This window comes from Megascapheus bottae, chromosome 28, assembly GCF_031878675.1.
Source record: "Megascapheus bottae isolate mThoBot1 chromosome 28, mThoBot2.hap1, whole genome shotgun sequence".
In the NCBI taxonomy this organism is placed as follows: domain Eukaryota; kingdom Metazoa; phylum Chordata; class Mammalia; order Rodentia; family Geomyidae; genus Megascapheus; species Megascapheus bottae.
Genome location: NC_143536.1, coordinates 16104325 through 16128716, shown reverse-complemented (window position 1 = coordinate 16128716; position 24392 = coordinate 16104325). Strand labels below are relative to the sequence as shown.

The window sequence follows — 24392 nt, the reverse complement described above, 5'->3', positions numbered from 1 at the left end:
TCTTCAATTAATCACAGAAAAAGCCACAGTGCTGTGGCTCAAGTGGTAGAGGGCACAAAAAGGTTCAGGGACAGCCCCCAGGCCCTGAGTTCAAGCCCCATGACTGACCAAAAAAAAAAAAAAAAGGAACCAGGCACTGGTGGCTCACACCTGTAATCCTAGCTACTCAGGAGGCTGAGATCTGAGGATCATGGTTCAAAGCCAGCCCAGGCACTAATGTCCATGAGACTCTTTTCTCTAATTAACCACCAGAAAGCCAGAAGATGCACTGTGGCTCAAGTGGTAAAATGCTAACCTTGAGCTGAAGAGTTTAGGGACAGCACTCAAGCCCAGAGTTCAAGCCCCACAGCTGACCAAAAAAAAGCCAGGAGGGGTGGCTCATACCTGTAACCCTGCTACTCAGGAGGCTGAAATCTGAGGATCAAGTTCAGAGCCATCCCTGGCTCAAAAGGACCTGAGACTTATCTCCAAGTAACCTCAAGAAAACGGGAAGTGGGGCCTGGCTCAAGGGTAGGGTGGTAGCCTTGAGTTGAAGAGCTCAGGGACTAAGTTCAAGCCACATAACCCACCAAAAAAAAAAGGAAAGCAAGGCATTCACTCCTGTAATCCTAGTTACTTAGGAGGCTGGAATCTGAGGTTGGATCCATCCTGGACAGGAAAGGCCCAAGAATCTCTTATCCCCAACTAACTTGCACAAAACTAAGTGGAGCTGAGTGTGACAGTGCGTGATAAAGGGTTAGCTTTGAGTATAAAAGCTAAAAGAGGGGCCGAGAGTTTGGCCTAGTGGTTAAAGTGCTTGCCTAGCATGCATGAAGACCCGGGTTCGATTCCTTGGTACCACATACATTGAAAAAAGCCAGAAGTGGTGCTGAGGCTCAAGTGGTAGAGCTCTAGCCTTGAGAAAGTCCAAGGACAGTGCTCAGGCCCTGAGCTCAAGTCCAGGACTGGCCAAAAAAAAAAAAAAAAAAGCTAAGCGACAGTACCAAAAGAGCTGGGAGCATAACCTAAGTGATAGAGTAATTAGCACAACACTTTAAAAAGGGAGGGGGGAGGCTGAAATTCAAAGGTAAAGGAGAAAGATGTGAATTCAGTTTGGACAGGCCTAGTAGGCATCAAAGTAACATGTAGCAACATAGAACAGACAACAGATATGAGGCTGAAGCTCAAAGAGGAGGCCAGGGCTGAATGTAAATGTCATCCAATAAGCATTAAAGTCAAAAGGTAAGATGGGGGCACGTGAGGGAGGAGCTATGGCAAGAGAAGGCACAAACTGGGCAAAAAAATCAAAATCATTTTTACACCCCAAGATCAGAGGTAGACTATGAAACCATCCTCTGAACCACACTTGGCCATGCCCAGCTCAAAACGAGTGGCCCTCCTACTCTTCATCTCTTCAGCCCTCACTACTGCTTTAACTAACTGAACAATGGACAAAAACCTTCCCTTGACAATTGGACCACAAGCATGCAGCAGCCTCTTCTGGACCCTGGCACTAGAGTAAACCCAACACATTTGCTTGGCTGGCTGGCACTGGACAGCAGTTGTGGTGTCCAATACTGTGGCTGCAGCCTTTCACTCAAACCTCAGCAGCTGCAGTCTCCCGCCCAACCCAGCGGCAGTATGACCTCATCCATTCCTTTTGTCATCTTCCAACCAGCCTCTCTCTATCTACTCTGGAACTCACAAGCGGACCTCTAGAAGCACGGGAACTCGCCGGTCCCTCCCTTTGGTGACCGGTGGATCTGGGGCCACTCTCCCAAATGGGAATCCAGTTTTTGCCAGCACACAGAGGGCCTTCGACTAGTGATTGGCAACGTGGACCTGCTGAGCATGGTGTTACTAGATACATGCAGGCATGCAGAAACGGCAACTCAGTTCCTACCATGCGCAACCTCAAGTCCATCTGGTGATAATACTTGACAGGGACCACTGTCAACAGGTTGGCAAGTTACATTTTTTTTTCCTTTCTACCACGTTTTATTGTTAAAACAGAACCGCATCCTGATCGTCTACGTGACATTCAATCCATGAGCATTTGGAGGAGACTTAGATGAGGTCTCAGATTTTCCAAACTGTCAAAGCAGGCAGAGTCCTCGGCGAGCACAGTTCCCAGTCCACACCTTTCCCGCCTGAAGGCAATACTATGGCTTCAAGGCCTACCAGGCGAGGAGCCTCTTCAGGCCGCGGAGAGCAAGCAGCACCGGCGATGCAAGGGCTCAGGGCCAGTCCCTGAACCCCACCGCCCCCAGTCCCAGCCCAACCCGGGCCCCCGTCCCCGGTCCAGGCGCCTGTCCGGTGCTCTCTGCTCCCTCCGCCACTTGCGGCCATGTTGCCCCACAAAGGCCAGGACTCCGCGTGGCCTCCTGCCCCCCGGCCCCGCCCCACCCCGCCCCGGCCCAGGCGCAAGGCCTCGGTCCGGGAGGGAGGAGGGAAGAGGAAAGAGGAAGCGAAGGGCGCGCCCTCGCGCAGGCCTCCAGCGCCCGTCCGCCCGCGGGGCGCCCCTCGCGCCCCGCACTTACCTGCGGCGCCCTCGGCCTGCCAGAGCCGCCTGCAGCTCGACCACAGCAGGAAGACCCTCACCGCCCTGCCGACACCGCCATCTGGAAAGGCCGCCCGGGCTCTCCGGTCCGAGAGACCTGCCTGCCGCGCCGGGCAAGCGGAAGGCGGGCCTTCGCGACGCGCAGCCAATCCCCGCGCGCGGCCGCCGCGCATTGGGGAAGCCCGGGAGAAGGTTGCTGAGGCCACCTATCGACGGCACGCGGCGCGCGCGACGGCGGCGCGCGGCCCTATCGGGCGGCGCCGGGGGCGGGACCAGGACCTAGGGCCCCGACAGCGTAACGGTTACTGCCCGGGAGGGGCTCCAGTCGCGGTGAGCCGCGGCCGCAGGGGACGCTGGGAGAGAGAGGAGAGCGCAGAGGATGCCGGGATCCGGGGAGCGCGGGAAGTGCAGTGGACGCCGGGAATCGCCGGGACCAGTGCTGCCTCCTGTGTGTGTGAGATGTGCAAGGGTCTGGGCTTACGTAGGCATTATTCCGCTTCCAATAAACAGCATTACTTTGTCTATTGGACAGTCCTGGGGCCTGAGCACTGTCCTCGGGCTTTCTCAAAGGCCTTTTCTGTGTATGTGGTACCAAGGAATCGAACCCGGGTCTTCGAGCATGCTAGGCAAGCACTTTAACCACTAGGCCAAACTCGCAGCCCCAGCTGTCCTAATACTTTTCCATGTTGGTAACAGTACTGGAGTGCATGAAAAAAAAACCCTGGCTAGGGAGTTCCAACCGACTACATTCTCAGCAACCCACCTGGGAAATTCCAAAGAGCTACACGGTGATAAAAGCAGGAATTCCGCGTAACGATGTGGTCACATCAGAAAGGGCTGATCAAAAGACTTAAAATCTGTTTTCATAATGCTCACAGTACTCTCTTAAAAAGACAAGACGGAGCCAGACACAGTGGCTCACGCCTGTAAATCCTGGCTACTTCAGGAGGATGAGGTCTGAGGATCCAGGTTCAAAGCCAGCCTGGGCACAAAAGGACCTAAGACTCTTCTCTCCAATTAACCTCTAGAAAACAGGAAGTGGGTCTTGGCTCAAGAGTAGGGCAGTAGCCTTAAGCTGAAAAGCTCAGAGACAGTTCACAGGCAGAGCTCAATTCCCATGACCCACCAAAAAAAAAAAAAAGACAAGAGGTAGGGATTGGGAGTAGGGGATGTTCCATAGTAGTTGTCTAGGTTATCGTGGCCTGGCTGTGGAATGGTTGGTAGTTACCTGGGATCTGCCTTACATTGATATGGTTATGCCCAAGAGGTTTCTGTTGCTTAGGAGACAGATACCCAGGCCAAGGTACTGTAAGAGAGACAGACTCAGGAAAATTTAATAAAGGAAATAAAACCTAATAAGAAACCAAAGTTAGGTCAGTGATGGCCTCCCAAATCCCCACTGTCAAGCTACCATTCCATTTCATCAATATGAAATTTGAAGCCCAAAAAAGGTACAATGGAGGAATAAACTTTTCGTTAGATTAATATTCCAGTCAATAAATGAAGAGGGAACAATGGAAATGTGCTTATTGAGCAGACATCTCAACAATTGCTGCTGGATACACAAAGAATAGGGGCCCAGTGACTCAAGTCCATAATCCTAGCTACTCAGGAGGCTGAGTTCTGAGGATCAAAAGACTGAGGGCTGGGAATGTGGCCTAATGGTAGAATGTCTGCCTAACAAGCACGAAGCCCTGGGTTCGATTCCTTGGTACCACATACACAGAAAAAGCCAGAAGTGGTGCTGTGGCTCAAGTGGTAGAGCACTAGCCTCAAGAAATCAAAAGAACAGTGTCCAGGCCCTGAGTTTAAACCCCATGATGGAAAAAGAAAAAAAGATTGAAGCCAGCTCAAGCAGACAAATATGAGGGAGGGACTCATAACTATCCACATAAACAGGAAGTGGAAATGTGGTTCGTGTTAGAACACTAGTCTTGGACAAGAAAGCTAAGGAACAAGGGCCAGGAGTTTGGCCTAGTGGTAGAGTGCTTGCCAAGCATGCAAGAAGATCTGAGTTCAATTCCTTGGTACCACATACATAGAGAAAAGCTGGAGTGGCAGGGATATTGGCCTAGTGGTAGAGAGCATGAAGACCCAGGTTTGATTCCTCAGTACCACGTACATAGAAAAAGCCGGAAGTGGTGCTGTGGGTGCTATGGCTCAAGTGGTAGAGCACTAGCCTTGAGAAAACTCAGGAAAGGCACGAAAGGAAGGAAGGAAGAAAGGAAGGAAGGAAGGAAGGAAACAGTACCCAGGCCCTGAGTTCAAGCTCTAGTACCAGCAAAATAATAGTGGGTGTTAAAAATAATAATACACCAAGCCAGGTGCTGGTGGCTCACACCTGTTATCCTAGCTACTCAGGAGGCTAAGATCTGAGGATCATGGTTCAAAGTCAGCCAAGGCAGAAAAGTGTGAGACTTTGATAAGACTCTGATAAGAATCTCTTATCTTCAATTATCTCAGAAAAACCTAGAAGTGGTGCTTTGGCTCAAGTGATAAGAATGCTAGCCTTGAGCAAAAGGAGTTCAAGGACACAGCCAGAACCCAGAGTTCAAGCACCAGAACTGGCAATTTTAAAAAATTCAAAAATTGAGAAATAAGGCCGGGAGTTTGGCCTAGTGGTAGAGTGGTTGCCTAGCATGCATGAAGACCCGGGTCGATTCCTCGGTACCACATACGTAGCAAAAAGCCAGAAGTGGTGCTGTGGCTCAAGTGGTAGAGCCCTAGCCTTGAGAAAATCCAGGGACAGTGCTCAGGCCCTGAGACAAGCCCAGGACTGGCAAGAAAAAAAAAAATTGAGAAATAAGTATTAGGCTTAAGTTTTGGTGCAGGGTGAGATACCTAGTACTATCTCATGCTGACCCTGTACTTTGGTGACACTGAGCATTCCCTGCTGAATTATTTTAAACACAATTGCAAAGTGTCTCTCCTCCAAGATACTATTTGTAATGGGGAAATGGCAGATTTACAGTGGGGGGGGGAACATAGGAAACTGTAATTTAAGCAGTTATTGGCTAAAAACTTGCACATTCTATACTTTCAAGAAGTATATTTACAAGCCACCATCACCTAAATTGAAATGAAAAAGGTTGTGACAGTGGGGCTGAGAATGTGCCTTAGTGCTTGCCTAGCATGTATGAAGCCTCAGGTCCAATTCCTCAGTACTACATAAACAGAAAGTCAGAAGTGGTGCTGTGGCTCAAGCAGCAGAATGCTAGCCTTGAGCAAAAAAGCTCAGGGCCAGTCCCCACACCCTGAGGACTGGCAAAAAAAAAAAAGAGGAAGAGGAAGCTGTTGAAACAAGTGTAAGCTCACACCTATAATGCTAGCTACTCAGGAAGCTGAGACCTGAAGACCACAGATTGATGAAAGCCCAGGCAGGAAAGTCTATAAGATTCTAACATCCAATTAAACAGCAAAAGGCCAGAAGCAAAAGCTGTGCTCGTGATAGACACCCACCTTGAGAAAAAAAAAAAAAACAATAACTCCCAAGTCTTGAATTCAAGCTCCAGGAAAAACACATACATACAAAAAGTAGTATTCCTTTGCCTCAGTTTCGTCATATATAAAGTCAGGATCTCTATTGCAATTGTTTTCTTGGTTTGCCATAACTACCAGAGTGGCTTAAACAGGACATTTGCTTTGGTCTGCTTTTTTCTAATGGTGCTGGGAACTGAACTCAAAAGCCCTATGCATAGAAGGTAGATCCTGTATCTTTAAGCCATATCCCAAGTGACAATTGTCTCAGAGCTCTGGAAGTTTGACCTTAAGATCTAGGTAGCAACAGAGCTGTGCTTCTTTTGAAGGCTCTCAGAGACTGATCCAGGTCTCCCTCACAGCTATGGTATACCCTACGCTGATGCACAGCTCACTGTCATACACTCCTGTCCCTGTGTGCAGGTGTGTGTATAGATACCAATCACACTCAATTGGGGGCATGATCACCCAAGATCCTAAAGGCCAGGTTCCAATATACTTTTATTTGTTTGTTTATTTATTTATTTATTTTGCTTTTAGTTCGTCCTGGGACTTTAACTTGGCCTGGCAGTCCCTTTTGCTCCTTTGTGCTCAAGACTAGCATTCTGCTCCACATTTGAGCCACAATACCACTTCTGGCTTTATTGAGTTTACTGGAGATGTCTCATAAGGACTTTTGTGCCCAGTCAGGCTTTGAACCACGATCCTCAGTTATCAGTCCCAAGTAGCGAAGACAACAGACATGAACCACTGGTGCCTGGTTTTAATGCATCTTTTTGAGAGGATACAACACAACCTACAGAAGACATTGATCTTGCACTGCCCCTTTCTCAGGAGGTCTAGGCAAGCTTGGGGCAGAGCCTTATTACAAGTGCTTAGAAAGCTTTCTGTGAGCTGAGTATCAGTAGCTCATGTCTATAATCCTAGCTACTCAAGTGACTGAAATCTGAGGATCAAAGTTGAAGGCCAGAAGAGGGAAGAAAGTCTGTTTAACTCTGATCTCCAGCTAACCACCAAAAAAATTGTATGGTTCAAGTGGTAGTGATCCCTGAGCTTTGAAAAGACTAAGGGGTTGGGTACTAGTGGCTCACATCTATAATCCTAGCTACTCAGGAGGCTGAGATCTGAGGATCAGTTCAAAGCCAGCCAGGGCAGTAAAGTCCATAAGACTCATCTCCAATTAACCACTAGAAAACCAGAAGTGGCATGGTGGTTCAAGTGGTAGCATTCTAGCCTTGAGTTAAAGAGCGCAGGAACAGTACCCAGGCCCAGAGTTCAAGCCCCACAACCGAACCCCCTCACCAAGAAAAGGGAAGTATCCAATCCCCAAGTTCAAACCCCTCTACTGGCAAGAAAAAAAGCTTTTCCTGGGCAGATCTTCACCTTTGTAGGACAGAGGAGGCTCTAGGAAGGCCCTGTGATGAGATACGTGGAGGATGGCATCAGGAGTGATGCTCCTATCTGGGAACCTGTCAGGTTGACTCATGAGGTCTAGTTCCCTCCCTTCCTCCATCTCTCCCACCCCTTTCTCTCCCCAGTCCTGGGGCTTAAACTCAGGGCCTGAGCACTGTCCTTGGACTTTCTCAAGGCCAGAGCTCTACCATTTGAGCCACAGCACCACTTCTGGCTATTTTCTATGTATGTGGGACTGAGGAATTGAACCTGGGTCTTCGTGCATGCTAGGCAAGCACTCTACCACTAGGCCAAACTCCCAGCTCCAAGCTTTTTCCTTTTGTTTATTAGTTCCAAGTAAGCATAGAGGCCCAATACCATGTAATGGGGAGATAGCAGAAAGTCAGACACCTGCTCTTCTGCATAAGCCAGCAATTCATCACACCCTTGAGGGGCAATGCAGGTGTAGGTCCACATCAACCCTGTGCTCCCTGCTTTTAGATAGCATCAGCTGCAAAACAGGCAGAAGGAAACCTAGGGCTGTGCACTATATGGGATTTATGGTTGGCCAGTGCTGGGGACTTTAGTTCCCAAGTACTAGGGCTGAGGAAGATTTCACTTGTCTATTAGCCCTCCAAACTACCCCTTTCTGCCAGCCCCAGGTTCCAAGACCCATAGGCTGAGCATGCTTCTTTCTGATGAGTTCTTGGTGGCAGGAGGTTCTCCCTGTAACCAACATCCAAGTTCATTGCACATGAACTTTCTTGCATCCATTTCTTCCCAAGGACAGATGGGCAGACACCGTGTGTGACCCTCAGGCTTCTATGACCATGCAGAGGAGGATGCGACATAAGGAGGAAAAGCCTCATATGGGGTTCTAATTCCACCATCACCACCACACAAGGGAAGAACTTTGAAACACGCTTACCACAACTCAACATTTTATTAACAACAACTCATACTCAGGTTCAGATTTCTGTGAAGTCTGACTCTTAAAGGAGATGAGAGATGTCATTGGCTGTCCCAGAACACCTACCTGGACAAGTAGGAGTCTAAAAGCCCCCAGCATATGTGTAATCATCAAGGCCATACAACTACCATTGCTCATGGGATCCCGATTATACACAGAAGCACCTAGCAAACATGGGTTTACCCTCAAGGCCATCCAATGCATAGGAGAACCCATCAAATGTGTAGGACCACCTGCCCTCCAAGAAGGCTGCTGTAGTATAAATAAGTCTTCCTTCAGCTGACTCCAATGGCCATCTTTTCTGCAGAAGCAGACCTAACTGTGGGAACAGAAGCACTGTTGCATTCTGTCTATACATTCACAAGAGGAAAGGCCCATTTCAACTAAAATATGGCCATGGAAGGTTCCTATCCACACAGGCCTTACAGCATGACTTCCCAGGAGCCTTCTGGCCATGTCCAGTGGGACCACTTAGCTCTGTAGCATGAACTCGTGGGTGGTAGTCTCCCATCGGGAGGCGTCCTTGTCCAGCATGCTTCGTTCTGTAAAGGTCACATGGCCATCTGCATCCACAAGGATGATGGTGTTGGTTCTGAAAGAGAGCATTCTTCCCTGTATCCCTTGGCCCCAGTCATACCTATTAGAGCCACAGCTGAGGCCATGGCTGAAGCAGAAAAGGGCAGGTTAACTTGTTAACTGTGCTTGGGTCCTGGCTGGGCATTCCACTCTGGCTTAAGGTGAGTCATGACTGAGCAGCAACCTCAGCCTTAACAATGTGGATGGGATCTGCACCTCTACTCTGAAATATTCCCTGCCTGTCCTGCCCCCTCTCTTCAGCAACAGGCCTACCCATCTGTTATTCACAACTTGGCCAATGAGTTGACCAGGCACTTCCCCACTCAGAACCCCACAAAGTCCCAGATTTTCTGGCCATGCTCAATTTTCCTAAGAGGTCAAGATCTCAATTGGATCAGGGCCTAGAAAATTCCCTCCTGATCCCTTCCTCCCCTATCACCTATGTGGCTCACCCGAGAGCCTCAGAGGACTCTTTTTCTCTCCTGCCCAGCTCTCTCCATGGCAGGTCATCAGGTTGTGACTTCCTCCTATCTCTTCTGCACATTCCACAGCCACCATGTTGGCATGCAACCAATGGGCCTTGGACTATCAATACCAGGCCATCTGCTGGGGCTTCCTTGATGCACTGTCTCCCTCGTAGCTATATGCTGGCTCCCGGCATATAAGGGACTTGAGAGTTTCACCTAGGCCTCAGGAGCCGAGCCATGATGGCCTACAGAACCTTTAGGAGCTGGTAGATTGTGCACAGCCGTTAACTAATAGTCTATTCATTCTCCTGCAGGAAGTCTGGATAGGGAAGAGGTTCTGGAATCTACTCTGGTAAGAAAGATGACTGGTTTTGGCAAGCTACAGAGTGTGGAAAAGCTCAATTCCTTTGCTATCTCCATCCTGAGAGGCGAGTCATGGGAAAGGAAGGTAAATCCCAGCCCTGCTGTACCTGGTACCATAATTGGAGCCACGCACACAAACTGCTGAATACTTGTGCAGAATGGGCCGCACATACTCCTGGCCCTGGTCCTCAATAGCAGGGTCAGGCAGCTGTCTGGAAACATAGAGGGAAGGGTGGCCATCAGTCGGTTACATGACTATGTCTGCTATGCTAAGTCTTAGGTTCCTTAGAAGCTTCTAGCGTGGAAAGTAAGAAAACATGAAGGTTCACTTTTCTGCTAGACAACTTTTATCTCTTTTTACCCTTCTACTTAGGACTCCATCATTGAGCTTGGACAGGTGGATGACACCTATACTTTCTACTTGTTACTGTCAGCATCTGTCCTTGTGACAGAGGTCCATGATACCCTGAAACTTCCCAGCCTCCCCAACTGCCAATAGAGTTACAGCCATCAATAAGATTAGACAGGGACCATTACAGGCCGGAGGACTAAGTTATACATAGCCAAACTGCTGTAGCAGGGCTCTCCAAAGGGGACTGGTGACACTGAGGCTGTAGGGTGAAGCTATGCTTCCAAGGCACAGAGGAAAAGGGGGAGCAGGAGCAGCAAAGAGCTGTTAGGGAGGGGAGAGCAACAGAGCCTAGGGCTGTGAGGGTGACCAAGCTAGTTGGAGGAGGGATGGTCAATGGATCATCTGGGCAGGAAAGTGTCCTGGGTGTGCAGGCTGCATATGGGGCAAAGGCCAACTTGATAAACACCAGAACCCTTGGCTGTGATGGCCCAGACATAGAAGCCCAGTGTCTGAAGATGCTCCGTACAGAGGCAAGATGTTAGAGGCACCTCTCTTCTCAGGGACAGGTGTCCATGTCCAGTGTTTAGACTCACGTAGGACAGCACATGGGAACTTCTGCCAGCCCTGAGATCTATTCTGACCTTGGAGCTGAATCACCTGCTTCTCCTCCCCAAGGCTTACTGAACATTTGGTGTCTTTCATTCACCTTCCTTGTGCAGAAGAGAGACTCCAGCTTTCTCTGGTCTCATGTGAGTCTGATTTTTTGTTTTTTTTTTTGTGCCAGTCCTGGGGCTTGAACTCAGGGCCTGGGCACTGTTCCTGAGCTTCTTTTGCTTAAGGTTACCACTTGAACCACAGCATCACTTCCAGCCATTACTGAGTAGTATATTAGAAATAATCATGGGCTTTCCTGCCCCAGCTAGCTTTAAACCAAAATCCTTAGATCTCAGCCTCCTGAGTAGAATTACAGATGTAGACCATGAGTGCCTGGCTGGGTTTTTGTGTTTGTTTTATTTGTGTGTTTAATGCTAGTAGTAGGGCTTACACTCAGGGTCTGGTTACTGTCCCTTAACCTTTTTACTCAAGGCTGGGGCTGTACCATTTGAGTCACAATTCCACTTATGATTCTTTGGTGGTTAGTTAAGATAAGAGTCTCATGGACTGGGCCAAGAGTTTGGCCTAGTGGTAGAGTGCTTGCCTAGCACTCATGAAGACCCTGGTTTGATTCCTTGGCACCACATACACAGAAAAGCCACAGTGGTGCTGTGGCTCAAGTGGTAGATCACTTGCCTTGAAGAAAGCCCAAGGACAGTGCTCAGGCCCTGAGTTCAGTCCCCAGGATTGGGGAGGTGGGGGGAAAAAAAAAGTCTCAGACTTTCCTTCTGGGACTGGTTTCGTACAATATTTCTCACATCTCAGCTTCCTGAGTAGCTAGGATGATAGAGGGGAGTCAGCACACCTGACCCCGTGTGGAACCTCTAAGAACAGTGAGGCTCCCAGAGCACAGGCTCCCGGCAGATCTCTGTCATCAAGGGCCCAATAAAAACTCCAATTGCCTAGCCAAGGGGAATGGGGGTGGTAGGGGAAGGTAGGCTGCTCTGCAGCTGAGGAGCCAGCCTTGGTCACCTCCATAGGCTAGGGCAGTAAAATCTGCCTTTCACTCTGCCCCGTGGGACTTGCTACTTACGCCTCCTCATTGTTGAGCACGTCCAGGAGCTGTGCAACGAGGGCATCCTTGGGAAGTGCCTGGCTCTTCTCCACCACATCCATGAAGAGCTGCTTGCCAAAGCATAGCTTCCTCCAGGGTGTATCCAGCAGCGCATTACTCAACCCATAGGTCCCTGCAGGGAGGGTGTCAGCCTGGCCATGCAGAGGCCCCATTGTGTGATTTCAGGGTAAATATCTGGCCTCCAACCTGACTACTGGCATGCAGTAAGGTGTCACAGGGGTACAGACTGGACTAAAAACTACTGGGCCAAAACTGCCCCCCATACTCAAGTATTTTTTTCTTTATTTTTTTTGTTGGTGGTGAGACTTGAACTGTTGGCCTGGGCGCTGTCCCTGAGTTCTTCAGCTTAAGGCTATAGCCCTACCCCTTAAGCCACAGTGCCACTTCCAGTTTCCTGGTGGTTAATTAGAAATAAGAGTAGCACGGGGGCCGGGAGTTTGGCCTAGTGGTTAAAGTGCTTGCCTAGCATGCATGAAGACCCGGGCTCGATTCCTCGGTACCACATGCATAGAAAAAAGCCACAAATGGTGCTGAGGCTCAAGTGGTAGAGCTCTAGCCTTGAGAAAAATCCAAGGACAGTGCTCAGGTCCTGAGCTCAAGCCCAGGACTGGCAAAAAAAAAAAAAAAAAAGCACACATCTGCTGGGTTCAGTGGATCACACCTATAATCAGGAGACAGAGATTGTAGAATCATAATTTGAAGGCAGCCTGGGAAGTTAAGTCCGTGAGATTCTTATCTCCAAATAACTACCAAAAAGCCAGAAGTAGAGCTGTGGCTCAAATGGTAGAGTAAAACCAGCCTTGTGCAAAAAAACCTGAAAGACAGCACACTCAGGTCCTGAATTCAAATGCCAGGATCAACACACACATATACACGAAGTGCCCATCAATAGATGAACAAAAACAAAATGTATATCCCCTACGCCATATAAAGAAATATTGATTGATGAATCTTAGAAGACACCAAGCTAAATGAAAGAGGTCAGAAGTCAACTCCTAAGACCAGAATATATGATTCCTTTTGTGTGACATGTTCAGAATAGGCAAATCATAGACACAATCAGGTTGCCAGGTGCTAGGGAGAAAGGGAATGGGGAACATATGCTCTGGTGTTTGACAATAATGACAAGGTTCTGAATATGATACACCTCAAATGGGTGCACCATATAGCATGGAAGTCCTGTCTCAATAAAGCCATTATTATGCTGGGCACCAGTGACTCACACTTGTAATCCTAGCTACACAAGAGCCTGAGATATAAGGATCTATGATCAACTCCAGCTCAGGCAGACAAATCTTGAGAGGCTCTTATCTCCAATGAACCAGAAAAACAACAACTAAGGAACAGTACCCTAGGCCTTGTGTTCAAGCCCTAGAATTAGGACCAAAAATAGAAAATAAAAAAGGTTTTCCCTGGGCCGGGAGTTTGGCCTAGTGGTTAAAGTGCTTGCCTAGCATGCACGAAGACCTGGGTTTGATTCCTTAGTACCACATGCATAGAAAAAAGCTGGAAGTGGTGCTGAGGCTCAAGTAGTAGAGCTCTAGCCTTGAGAAAGTCCAAGGACAGTGCTCAGGCCCTGAGCTCAAGCCCAGGACTGACAAAAAAAAAAAAAAAAAAAGGTTTTCCTCACACCATGGCAGGGGTCTGCCTCATCTGAGAACTCCACCTGACCTGAACAATACTACATGCCTAGATAGTCACAGGAGGCTAAAAACCAGCCCTTCTGTGAAACAGTGATTGAGTATGAATGAGCAGGGACAACAGACTCCCATAAGAATCTCTGGCACACCCTGAGATATAGGTTGAATGGACCACTCACTCAGTTACCACCTCCCTTAGGCTTTGCCTGGAACACTCAGCCTGTCAGGCCCACCCCTAACCCTTAGTGGGAAGAGGTAACCTCTGCACTGTAACACTTGATGACTGTGGTACCAACTACAAATAGAACTGGGCTGTAAAGAAGCACTGTCACACACAGGTGGGGGTAGGGTGCTACCAAGGGCAACATCACTGTCCCCAGGGGCCAGGACAATTGGCAGGCATGGATCAATGGCTCAGGTGCAAGGTCCAGAGCCAGTGTCTGAGGTCCACATTCTTAAGATGCCTTCAGTGAGGACTAGCCAGGCAGTGACTTGAGAGGAAGGAAACAGGCCAGGCCCTGGTCCCAGCACATCTGTTTACCTTTTGTTAAGTGCTAGACTCCATTTTTGCTCCTCACCAGAAATGCCTGCTGTTCTGACACAAAAACTGGGATAAGATTCGGGAGTGTAGCCTAGTGGTAGAATGCTTGCCTAGCATGCACAAATCCCTGAGTTAGATACCACATACAGAAAAAGCTGGAAGTGGTGGCGTAAGTAGTAGAGCACTAATCTTGAGCAAAAAAAGCTCAAGGACAGTGTCCAGGCCTTGAGTTCAAGGCCAGGACTGTCAATAAAAACAAAGAAACAAACAAAAACACGGGGAGGGACGGGGAGTTTGGCCTAGTGGTAGAGGGCTTGTCTAGCATGCTCAAAGACCTGGGTTCGATTCCTTGGTACCACATACATAGACAAAAGCCAGAAATGGTGCTTTGGCTCAAGTGGTAGAGTTTGAGCCTTGAGAAAGCCCAAGGACAGTGCTCTGGCCCTGAACTCAAGGTCCAGGACAGGCAAAAAAATATAAAACAACAACAACAAAAAAAAAAAACACAGGGAGGAGACATCAACTTCCTTCCTTGAAAAGAGAGCATACCCACTCATTCACACACAGTGAGACCAAAGAACACAAAGGAACAATGCCTAGTGTATCTGATCATATAAAATAGTATTTATTATCTGGGGCCGGGAGACAGGGCTATAGGGTGGAGAAGTAGGGCAAAGTCAGGGAATCCAGAACACTCTAAAAAAAAGCTCATGGGAGGAGGGGAAAATGTGTGGAACTCTTGTGGGCAGCTCTAGGCCCTGGTCCTATACAGACCACCAAAGGCACACCATGGAAAAAATTTACAGTGTCAAGAGAGTAATGCAACAAGGTACTGGTCTCTACATAATAGCAGCCCTACACTGTCAGGTAGGCTCACCTGGTGTCAGGACAATGGGCGCTGGGTTTCCTCGATTTCCATAGTAGCAAACAACATCTCCGTTTGCAGTGCTGTGGACAGGAGAGAGAGGTCAAATGGGAACCAAGTGCTGCCCCTGAGTCTCATAGCTCTGTTCCTGAGCCCTAGCTAGTGCCAAGCAAAAAACAACACTATCTGTGCTCAGGAACTGAAAGGCTGGGTCCAGGACTCCGGATGTCTCCTTTCCAACATCACAGGTACATTCCTAGCACACCTTAGGGACCACTAACCTAAAAAGCAGCAGCAGGAGAAAGACCCTATGGCACAGCTGGTTGCTTTACTGGTACAGCCACTGCCTTCCTGCCTCATCCCTCACCCTGACTTGTGAAATGCTCTTCGGGCCGCTGTCTGCACCTGTCCTTACAGTCTCTAGGAGTCACAAAAGCTGTTCAGATCTCCCAGAAGCCGAAGTTCAAAAGCTGCCTGTCCATATTTGCCTATACATCCATTCTGAGTGTGACCCCAGACGCTCTTGCACAGCTTCTAAGCACCCAGCCACACCAGCATCACAACTACTGGTCCAGTAGCCAATGCTGTTGACGGCGCCTGTCCTGGGTCTTCCTCTTGTGGGCCACAGTTGCTCACTCGATTTCCACAGTGAAGGAATCTCTTCATGTGGTACATGAGTTGGACAGACACATGGATGCTCAAGTCACAATGGACTCATGAACTGCCCTTGGGCCCAAGATAAATGCCTGCACTTGGGCTATATGTAGGGAGCAAACTGCCTCCCTCTTGCACACTGAGGAGTGGACTATCCCAGCCACTTTGGGGGGACCCGAACTCCCCAGCAATAGAGTCATCAGCACTTCATAGGAGTCATTTTAATAGCACTGCAGATAATGATTTCCACTTTTGGGCTTAGAGTAGCCCTGAGCTTCGGTGGGGCTGAGTTTTAAACACCACACACAGGTGATCACAACTACACAGTTTAACTACATTACCCTCTGATGTCACCTTACGAGGCCCACAGTCAATAACCACAAGGATGAAACCACACGCAAATGGTCGTAACAACATGCAGGTGGTCCAGCAGGTTAGACATTTTTACAAAAATAAGGACAGAATTTGGTGGCTAAACTTGGCAGGTTATTACAGGGAGGAAAACTGTACTATAGGAGCAGTCACTGACTTCTGGGTATTAGAGCGAGGGCAGGGAGCCAGAGTGGGGAGGGAAGAAGCAAAGGCAGATGCTCACTGCATTGACAGGCCAAATAAACATTAAAAAAAAAAAAAAAAAAAAAAACCTCTGGAGAAGCCAGGTGTTGGTGGCTGGTGCCTGTAATCCTAGGCCTTGGGTTCAATTCCGGGGTACCACATAAACAATAAATAAAATAACCATTATAAAATTATTTTTGTTTTTGTCAAAGGTGGGGCTTGAATTCTGAGCCTGGGGGTTGTCCCTCAGCTCCTCAGCTCAAGGCTACCACCCTACCCTTGGGCCTGGATATTATCCCTGTGCTGTAGATAAGATTCTTCCAGGGGGCTGACTTCGAACCAACATCCTCAGATCTCAGCCTCCAAAGTCGTTAGGATTACAGGTGTGAGGCACCACACCAAGCTTACGAGATTATTTTAAAAAGCCAGTCCAAGACCAGTTGTTTGGCCTGGTGGTAAGTGTGCTTACCTAGCTTGTAGGAAGACCCAGGTTTGATTCCTCGGTAGCACATACATAGGAAAAGCAGGAAGTGGGGCTGTGGCTCAAAGGGTAGAGCACTAGCCAGGCATGTGGTTCACACCTGTAATCCTAGATACTCAGGAGGCTGAGATCTGAGGATCAAGGTCCAAAGCCTGCTAGGGACCTGAGACATCTCCAATTATCTTCTAGAAAATGGGAAGTAGGGCTTGGCCCAAGGGTAGGGTGGTAGCCTTGAGCTGAAGAGCTCAGGGACAACACGCATGCCCAGAGGTAGGGTGGCAGCCAGCCTCATAACACCCCCCCTACACACACACACAAAGAACAGCACTAGCTTTGAGCACAAAAGCTTAGGGACAGTGCATAGGCCCTGAGTTCAAGGACCATGACACACACACACCCTCCACTCCACACACACATGAAGCAAAAACAGTAACCTGGAAACACATTTGGTTCAGAGCTTCCCTAGGCTGTTTCACACAGCCCCAGGAAAAGAAGGGCACAGATACCTGGCTGATCAGTGATTGGTGGAGTAGAGTTCTGCTTGCCCATGAGATGGAGACCTGGTCCTCAGTGCTGGCTAGGGCAGCAATCCACCTCCTGGCAGACTCACCTTAAGTCAGCTGCTATGAGGTTGAATCCATTATACAGGTGACCTTCGGCAGAGACCTTCTTCAGGTAGGACAAGCTATCCATGTCAGAAGTCAGAAAGTGGGATACAAGTTCACCTGAGGGCAAGAGAAGACGCCAATGGCTAAAAACAGAAGATAGGAGCCTCTCTCTTTTCATGGGAAGAATGTAGTGGGACTTCTAGGGAAGATACAAGAAGAGAAATCCCCTTGGAGACCCCCATATCTGAGTCAGTCACACCTCATGGACTACCTCATAGACCATGAAGGAAGACAACACTAAGAACTCTTCCTGACCAGGATCATGGCCTCATGCTAGACTGCTTCTCCAGCATGTGCAAAGCCCTGGGTTTCGATTCCTCATGCCACATACAAAGAAAAAGCTGGAAGTGTCAGACACAGTGGCTCACACCTGTAATACTAGCTACACAGGAAGCTGATAGCTGAGGATCACAGTTCAAAGCCAGCCCGGGCACTAAAATCCATGAGACTCTTATCTCCAATGAACCACTAGAAAACTGGAAGAGGGGCTATGGCTCCAGGAGTAGGGTGGTAGCCTTGAGCTGAAGAGCTCAGGAACAGTACCCAGGCCCAGACTTCAAGCCCCATAATTGGAGGAGGGGAAAAAAAATGAAACTCTGTCAGTGGTGCTCTACCACAAGTGGTGGAGTGCTAGCCTTGAGTAAAAGCACTCAAGGACAGTGCCCCAGGCCCTGAGTTTAAGTCCTAGGCCTGGCAAAACAAATAGAACAAAAATAATTCTTCCTCTTTCTCCTCTCTCTTCGTGTGTGTGTGTGTGTGTGTGTGTGTGTGTGTGTGTGTGTGTGTGTGTGTGTGTGTGTGTTGCAGCGCAGGAGCTGCTACTGGAACTTGAACCGTGGGCCTCAAGTTCTTGTTTAGCTTCTTCACTCAAGGGTGGTACTGTACCACTTGAACTACATCTCCACTTCCAGCTATACTCTGTTTAATTTGAGATAAGTCTCTCAGATGTGTCTGCCTGTGTTGACTTTGAGCCAAGAGCCTAAGGTCTCAGCCTTCTGAGTATCTTTTTTGTTGTTGTTGTTTACCCATTTCTTTCCAGGTAGAAGATATAGTTAGTGGTATTCAGTTTGCTTGGCCTGCTTGAGGTCCTGGGTTCAATCCCCAGCATAGCAAAAACAAGCAAACAAACGCCTTCCATTATGCTTCTGTGTGGAAATCTAACATGAGAAGAAAAATTCATAAGAAAAAAAAAAAAAGGACGGGGCCGGGAGTTTGGCCTAGTGGTTAAAGTGCTTGCCTAGCATGCATGAAGACCCGGGTTCGATTCCTCGGTACCACATACATAGAAAAAAGCCGGAAGTGGTGCTGAGGCTCAAGTGGTAGAGCTCTAGCCTTGAGAAAGTCCAAGGACAGTGCTCAGGCCCTGAGCTCAAGCACAGGACTGGCAAAAAAAAAAAAAAAAAAAAAAAAAAAGGAAAACTTTAGCAGGGGGGGAAAGACGGGTGGGCACGGTTCAAGTAATAGAGTATCCACCTAGAAATAAGCATAAGACCTTAAGTTCAAGCCCCAGTACTGTAAAATAAATAAATAAAAATATGTGTTCACAGAGCTGTCCCTTTGGAAACAGGCAGGAGCCAGGAGCTACACACCTGTAATCCTAGCTACTCAGGAGGCTGAGATCTGAGGGCGGAGCTTCATAGCCAACCAGGGCCGGAAAATCTATGAAATGCTTATCGCCTCCTGGTCTACCCCTCTGACTGCTCCTTCGGTCTCTGCCACATGTCCCTGAGACATGTTGAAGGAGGGTAGGCTGTACCAGCAAAAGCCCTGGCTGGAGGCCTACTGTTCTTGTCCCTCTACTGTGCACCCCTACTTCGGCTCATACCTCTACCACGGGCCTCCTGGTCCAGCTGTGGCTGCAGATAGTTGGTGAGGGCTCCCAGCTTCCCCCTCATGCTGATACCTAGCCATGTGCCTCCTTCCTTGCCTTCTTGCATGTCAAGCCCTGCAGCAAGTTACAGAGTTAGCACCATATGATGGATGGGTTCTACATTTGCTGTGAATTCCCATCCCTGTCCCATCCCCTGAGAGAATCATGTTCTCCAGAGGACACAGGACATACACATTTCCCAGCAGATACAGGCACTCCAATTCCTCGATGCAAGGAAGTCCCACAGGCTCCACCCATGCCTATCCAGATGCCAACAGGAAGCCTTGAAACCCAGTGGTCCACATATAGCTTCTACAGAACCTTTGAGATAGTGTCGGGGCCTGGGAGACAGCCCTACTTTCTCATAGGAACTCTACCCAACCACTTCTGGCTAAAAAGGGTAGTTTGGTGGCTCATACCTATAATCTTAGCAACTCAAGAAGCTGAGATCTGAGGCTCTCAGTTCAAGGCAGGCCATGAGATGGTTATTTCCAATTACCCACTAGAAAACTAAAAGTAGAGCTGTGGTTCAAAGTGGTAGAATGCTAGCCTTGAGAAAAGAAAGACAGGGTCTCATTACACTGGCCAGGTAGGACTTAATTTATGGGATCAAATAATCTTTCTGCTTCCTACTACACTCAGCTGGGACTACAGATGTTTACCACTGCACTCCGTTCAAAAAGATAGTAACTGACTACAGATGAATGGATACAAAAAATGTGGTACATATTATACAGTGGAATTCTTCATAGCCAACAGACAAGATAAAATAATGATATTTGCTGTGGATGAAACTAGAGCAAATCATGTTGAGTGAGATAAGCTAAGACCAAAGGAAGAAAAGGCGCATGATGTCCTTGATATGTGGATATTACCAAACTTTACAAGATGACTCAACACTTATAATCCTAGCTACAGGAGGCTGAGCTCATGAGGATCATGGTTTGAAGCCAGCCAGGGCTGAAAAGTTGTTAGCTTACTCCAACCAACTAAAAAAAAAAAGGCCAGAACTGAGCTGTAGCACTAGTCTTAAGTACAAAAGCTCAAGGACAGTGCTCAGGTCTTGAGTTCAAAGTCCAGGACCATCACACACACACATGCAAAATGCAAAGAGAGGACCAGGAACGTAGCCTAATGGTAGAGTACTTGCCTGCCATGCACAAAGACTGGGTTCGATTCCTCAGGACCACAAACACAGAAAAAAGGCAGAAGAAGTGCTGTGGCTCAAGTAGTATAGCGCTAGCCTTGAGAAAACCCATGGACAAAGCTACGCCCTGTGTTCAAGCCCCGGGACTATCAAAACAATAATTAAAAAATAAAAATAAAACCCCCAAGAATATCCATCTAACAAATGATATTAAACACATCTAGTAGATAGGGTTAAATATATAAAAATTAATTATGAAATCATAGATACCTCCCCCCAAAAAAAGCTTCAACAAAAAAATAATGATCTTAGGGGAGGTAAAGGCTTTTTGGATGACACAAAAAGAATAAACCCTCAGGACCAGGAGTTTGGCCTAATGGTAGAGTGCTTGCCTAGCATGCACGAAGACCTGGGTTCAATTCCTCAGTACCACATACATAGAAAAAAGCCGGAAGTGGTGCTGAGGCTCGAGTGGTAGAGCTCTAGCCTTGAGAAAGTCCAAGGACAGTGCTCAGGCCTTGAGCTCAAGCCCAGGACTGGCAAAAAAAAAAAAAAAAAAATCCGCTCACCAAATATGTAGTTAGTTAATTTATCCAACAAAGAACTCATCCAGAATGCATAAACAAATCGTATAAATCAATCATTTCAAAAATGAATGAGCCTTTACTATCTAGCCAAGCAATAATATCTAGACCACCAAAATAAAACAAACTGGGGGAACCTGGGTACTGGTGGCTCACGCTTGTAATTTTAGCCACTCAGGAGGCTGAAATCTGAGGATCATGATGCAAAGCCAGCCTGGGGAAGGAAAAGCCATTTGTACTATCCCCCACCTGAGCCCTGCACTCTTATCTCTAATTTACCCACCCCCAAACCAGAAGTGGAGCTGTGGCTCAAGGAGATAGCACTAGCCTTGAGCACACAAGGTCAGGGACAGCACCCAGGCTCTGAGTTCAAGATCCACGACCAACTATAAACAATCAAAAAAAAGAAAAGAAAAACTGTGGGAAAACAGAGTTTAAGATCCAGGATTTAAAAGACAAGAAATAAATTAGATGATGGGCCGGGAGTTCGGCCTAGTGGTAGAGTGCTTGCCTAGCATGCACGAAGACCCGGGTTCGATTCCTTGGTACCACATACTTAGGAAAAGCCAGAAGTGGTGCTGAGGCTCAAGTGGTAGAGTTCTAGCCTTGAGAAAAATCCAAGAACAGTCCTCTGGCCCTGAGCTTAAGCCCAGGACTGGTAAAAAAAAAAAAAAGAAAGAAATTAGATGAGCGCCACCATTAAAATCATTGGAATGCAGAGAACAGTGGATCACGCCTATAATCCTAGCTACTCAGGAGGCTGAGATCTAAGAATTGTGGTTCAAAGCCAGCCTGGGTACTGAAGTCCCTGAGACTCTTATCTCCAATTAATCACTGGAAAATGGGAAATGGGGCTGTGGCTCAAGGGGTAGGGCAGTAGCCTTGAGCTGAAGAACAGTGCCCAGGCCTAGAGTTCAAGCCCCATAACCCACCAAAAAAGAATCCTTGGGATGCAGCAAGGGAAAATGGGAAATGAAAGACCCAGGCATTGGCCGACAAACTCCCTGAGGGAGGCTAAGGATAGGGTCCAAGAGGAACTGAAGAAAAGAAAGACTGAAGCCAGCACTTCTAAGACTCAAAACCATAGAGAGAGTTTTACCTAGAGATCTGATCAGTGCATGAGTGTAAGGAAATTGCCTACCTGGTAGGTACCGAATATCACAAACACTTCAGAAATAGACTGGGCACACAGCCTTTAACACCTCCTCCTTCTCCTCTTCCTCTCCTTTCTCTTCTGCCTGTATAGGGAATTGCATCCATGGCACTGCATTTGCTATCTCAAGTGCTTTACCACTCAAGTCACAGGCTTTATTTTTCAAGTGGACTCTCTAATTTTTGTCTAGATCTCATTCCCATCATGGTCTCCTGATGATGATAGGCACAACCACTCATACCAAGCTTATTAAGATAGGGTCTCATGGACTTTTTGCCTGGGCTAATCTCAAACCTTAATCCTCCTGATCTCTGCCTATTGAGTACTTGAGATTATATGTATGAGCCACCATACTTGACCTAAAAAGACCTGCACAGAGCTATCAGTCTCGTACTAACCCATCTCCATCCAGAACTAAGTTTAATCAATGACAACATTTCTAGGAATACAAAATACATGCCACCCAAACTTTTACACCTCAAATGCAGCGCACAATTCATGGAGTAAAGGGGTGCCAAAGTAGAAGCACAAATGCTGATATGAAGACAAACATGTACACATACCCCATTTAGGGTCTTGCAAGGTGATCATGCAATGTGACCCCAACATGGCAAAGGAAGCCATAGGACCAGGGCTGGGTGGACAGTTCCAAGGATACTCAGGTGCTAGAGCTTTACCTGGAAGCAGGCTATGGTTAGCATTGCTTTAAACTCTGTGTGTGTTGGCACCACGTGGGGTGTGCTGAGGGGCTGCTCGCCTGGTGTGAAGAAAGACTTACCACTGAGGACCTCATTGTTGCTCCCCCAGAAGTTTGCCAACTTGGATGGTCTGTGGTAGTATTCATCCCTGTTGGCAGCCAGGACGAGCCTGGGAGAAGCAAGTAGATGTCTCAGATGGAAAAAGAAAACAGAAACAAAAACCAACCCGGTTCTCGTGACTCAACTTCTGTGTACTATGAGTGATACCCAGAATGCTCCCATTAACCATGTAAATTTTACAGCAGAGGCAACATGGACACATTCCAAAGAGAACAGGGACCACAATGGGCACACCATTTCAGAATATGGATTAGCACTAAGAAATGGGTCTATGGGAGCCAGGCTACACTCAGGCTCCACCTACACAGATAGGGCTGAGTTAATGGCAGGCTAGGTGGGTAATAGATGCCACTAAGTCAACCCTGGAAGTCCAGGTATGTGAGTAGGGCAATCTCTCCTCCTGTCCACCTGCCGTATCTCCTAAGAGGACCCAAGCACCATTGCTGATGCTTCAAATCTGTAATCCTAGCTACTCAGGAGGCTGAAATCTGAGGATCAAGGTTCAAAGCCATCCCAGAGAGTCTTATCACCAATTAACCACCCAAAAACCAGAAGTGGAACTGTGGCTCAAAGTGGTAGAGTGCTAGCCTTGAGTTAAAAAAAAAAAAATCAGGGACAGTGCCCAGGCCCTGAGTTCAAATCCCGTAACTGCCTCCTCCCCCTGCCCCCCCCCCAAAATGCAAGCAAGCTTCTTAGACATGGGAACACAACATCAAAAAGAGCTTAAGGGTACAAGTTGAACATTAACAGTATATAGGGTCTCAGAAAACTGTTCCATCGTGTTCTTTTTTGGTTACTGGGGATTGAATTCAGAGCCTGGTGCTTGCTAGGCAGGTACTTCACCACCTAAGCCATTCCATCAGACTACTTTTGGGTTCTTTTTATTGTTTTGCTGGTTCTAGGGCTTGAACTCAGGGCCTAGACACTATCCCTGAACTAGACACCATCCCTGAGCTCCTTTTGCTTAAGGCTACCACTCTACCACTTGTGCCACAAGACCACTTCTGGCTTTTTCTGTTTATGTGGTACTGACGAATAGAACCTAGAGTTTCATCAATGCTAGGCAAGCACTCTACCACTAAGCCACATTCCCAGCCCTCTTATGGTTTTTCTAAGTTTTCTATTAACAATCACTAGAAAGTTGGAAGTAGGAGCCAGGAGTTTGGCCTAGTGGTTAAAGTGCTTGCCTAGCATGCATGAAGACCCGGGTTCGATTCCTCGGTACCACATACATAGACAAAAGCCGGAAGTGGTGCTGAGGCTAAGTGGTAGAGCTCTAGCCTGGAGAAAACCCAAGGACAGTGCTCAGGCCCTGAGCTCAAGCCCAGGACTGGCAAAAAAAAAAAAAAAAAAAAAAAAAAGAAAGTTGGAAGTAGCTCCAGGAATAGGGTAGTAACCTTGGTTTAGGGACAGCCCCCAGGAACAGAACACACACACACACACACACACACACACACACACACACACACACACACACACACACACACACAGGTCTGATGGATTTTTCCTGCTCGCTTTGAACCTTGATCCTCAGATCTCAGCCTTCTGAGT

The 24392-nt window shown here is 47.8% G+C and overlaps 2 protein-coding genes across 6 annotated transcripts in view; both read right to left on the bottom strand.

Moving 5' to 3' along the window:
* The window catches only part of Dgcr8 (DGCR8 microprocessor complex subunit), a 32147-nt gene extending 29478 nt beyond the window's left edge, over positions 1 to 2669 (bottom strand). For both annotated transcript variants that reach the window (XM_090320656.1, XM_090320655.1), the window contains exon 1: positions 2520 to 2669. The gene's annotated coding sequence lies outside the window, so the exon portion shown is untranslated. The remainder of the gene's footprint in view (positions 1 to 2519) is intronic.
* Positions 2670 to 8438: 5769 nt separating this feature from the next.
* The window catches only part of Tango2 (transport and golgi organization 2 homolog), a 44415-nt gene continuing 28461 nt past the window's right edge, over positions 8439 to 24392 (bottom strand). For all 4 annotated transcript variants that reach the window (XM_090320652.1, XM_090320650.1, XM_090320651.1 and 1 more), the window contains exons 3-9: positions 22802 to 22890; positions 19095 to 19214; positions 17212 to 17326; positions 14924 to 14994; positions 11824 to 11977; positions 9892 to 9996; positions 8439 to 8970 (exon numbers count right to left, since the gene is read on the bottom strand). In XM_090320652.1, coding sequence (XP_090176778.1) covers positions 8850 to 8970; positions 9892 to 9996; positions 11824 to 11977; positions 14924 to 14994; positions 17212 to 17326; positions 19095 to 19214; positions 22802 to 22890 — 775 coding nt within the window. In that variant the 3' untranslated portion in view covers positions 8439 to 8849. The remainder of the gene's footprint in view (positions 8971 to 9891; positions 9997 to 11823; positions 11978 to 14923; positions 14995 to 17211; positions 17327 to 19094; positions 19215 to 22801; positions 22891 to 24392) is intronic.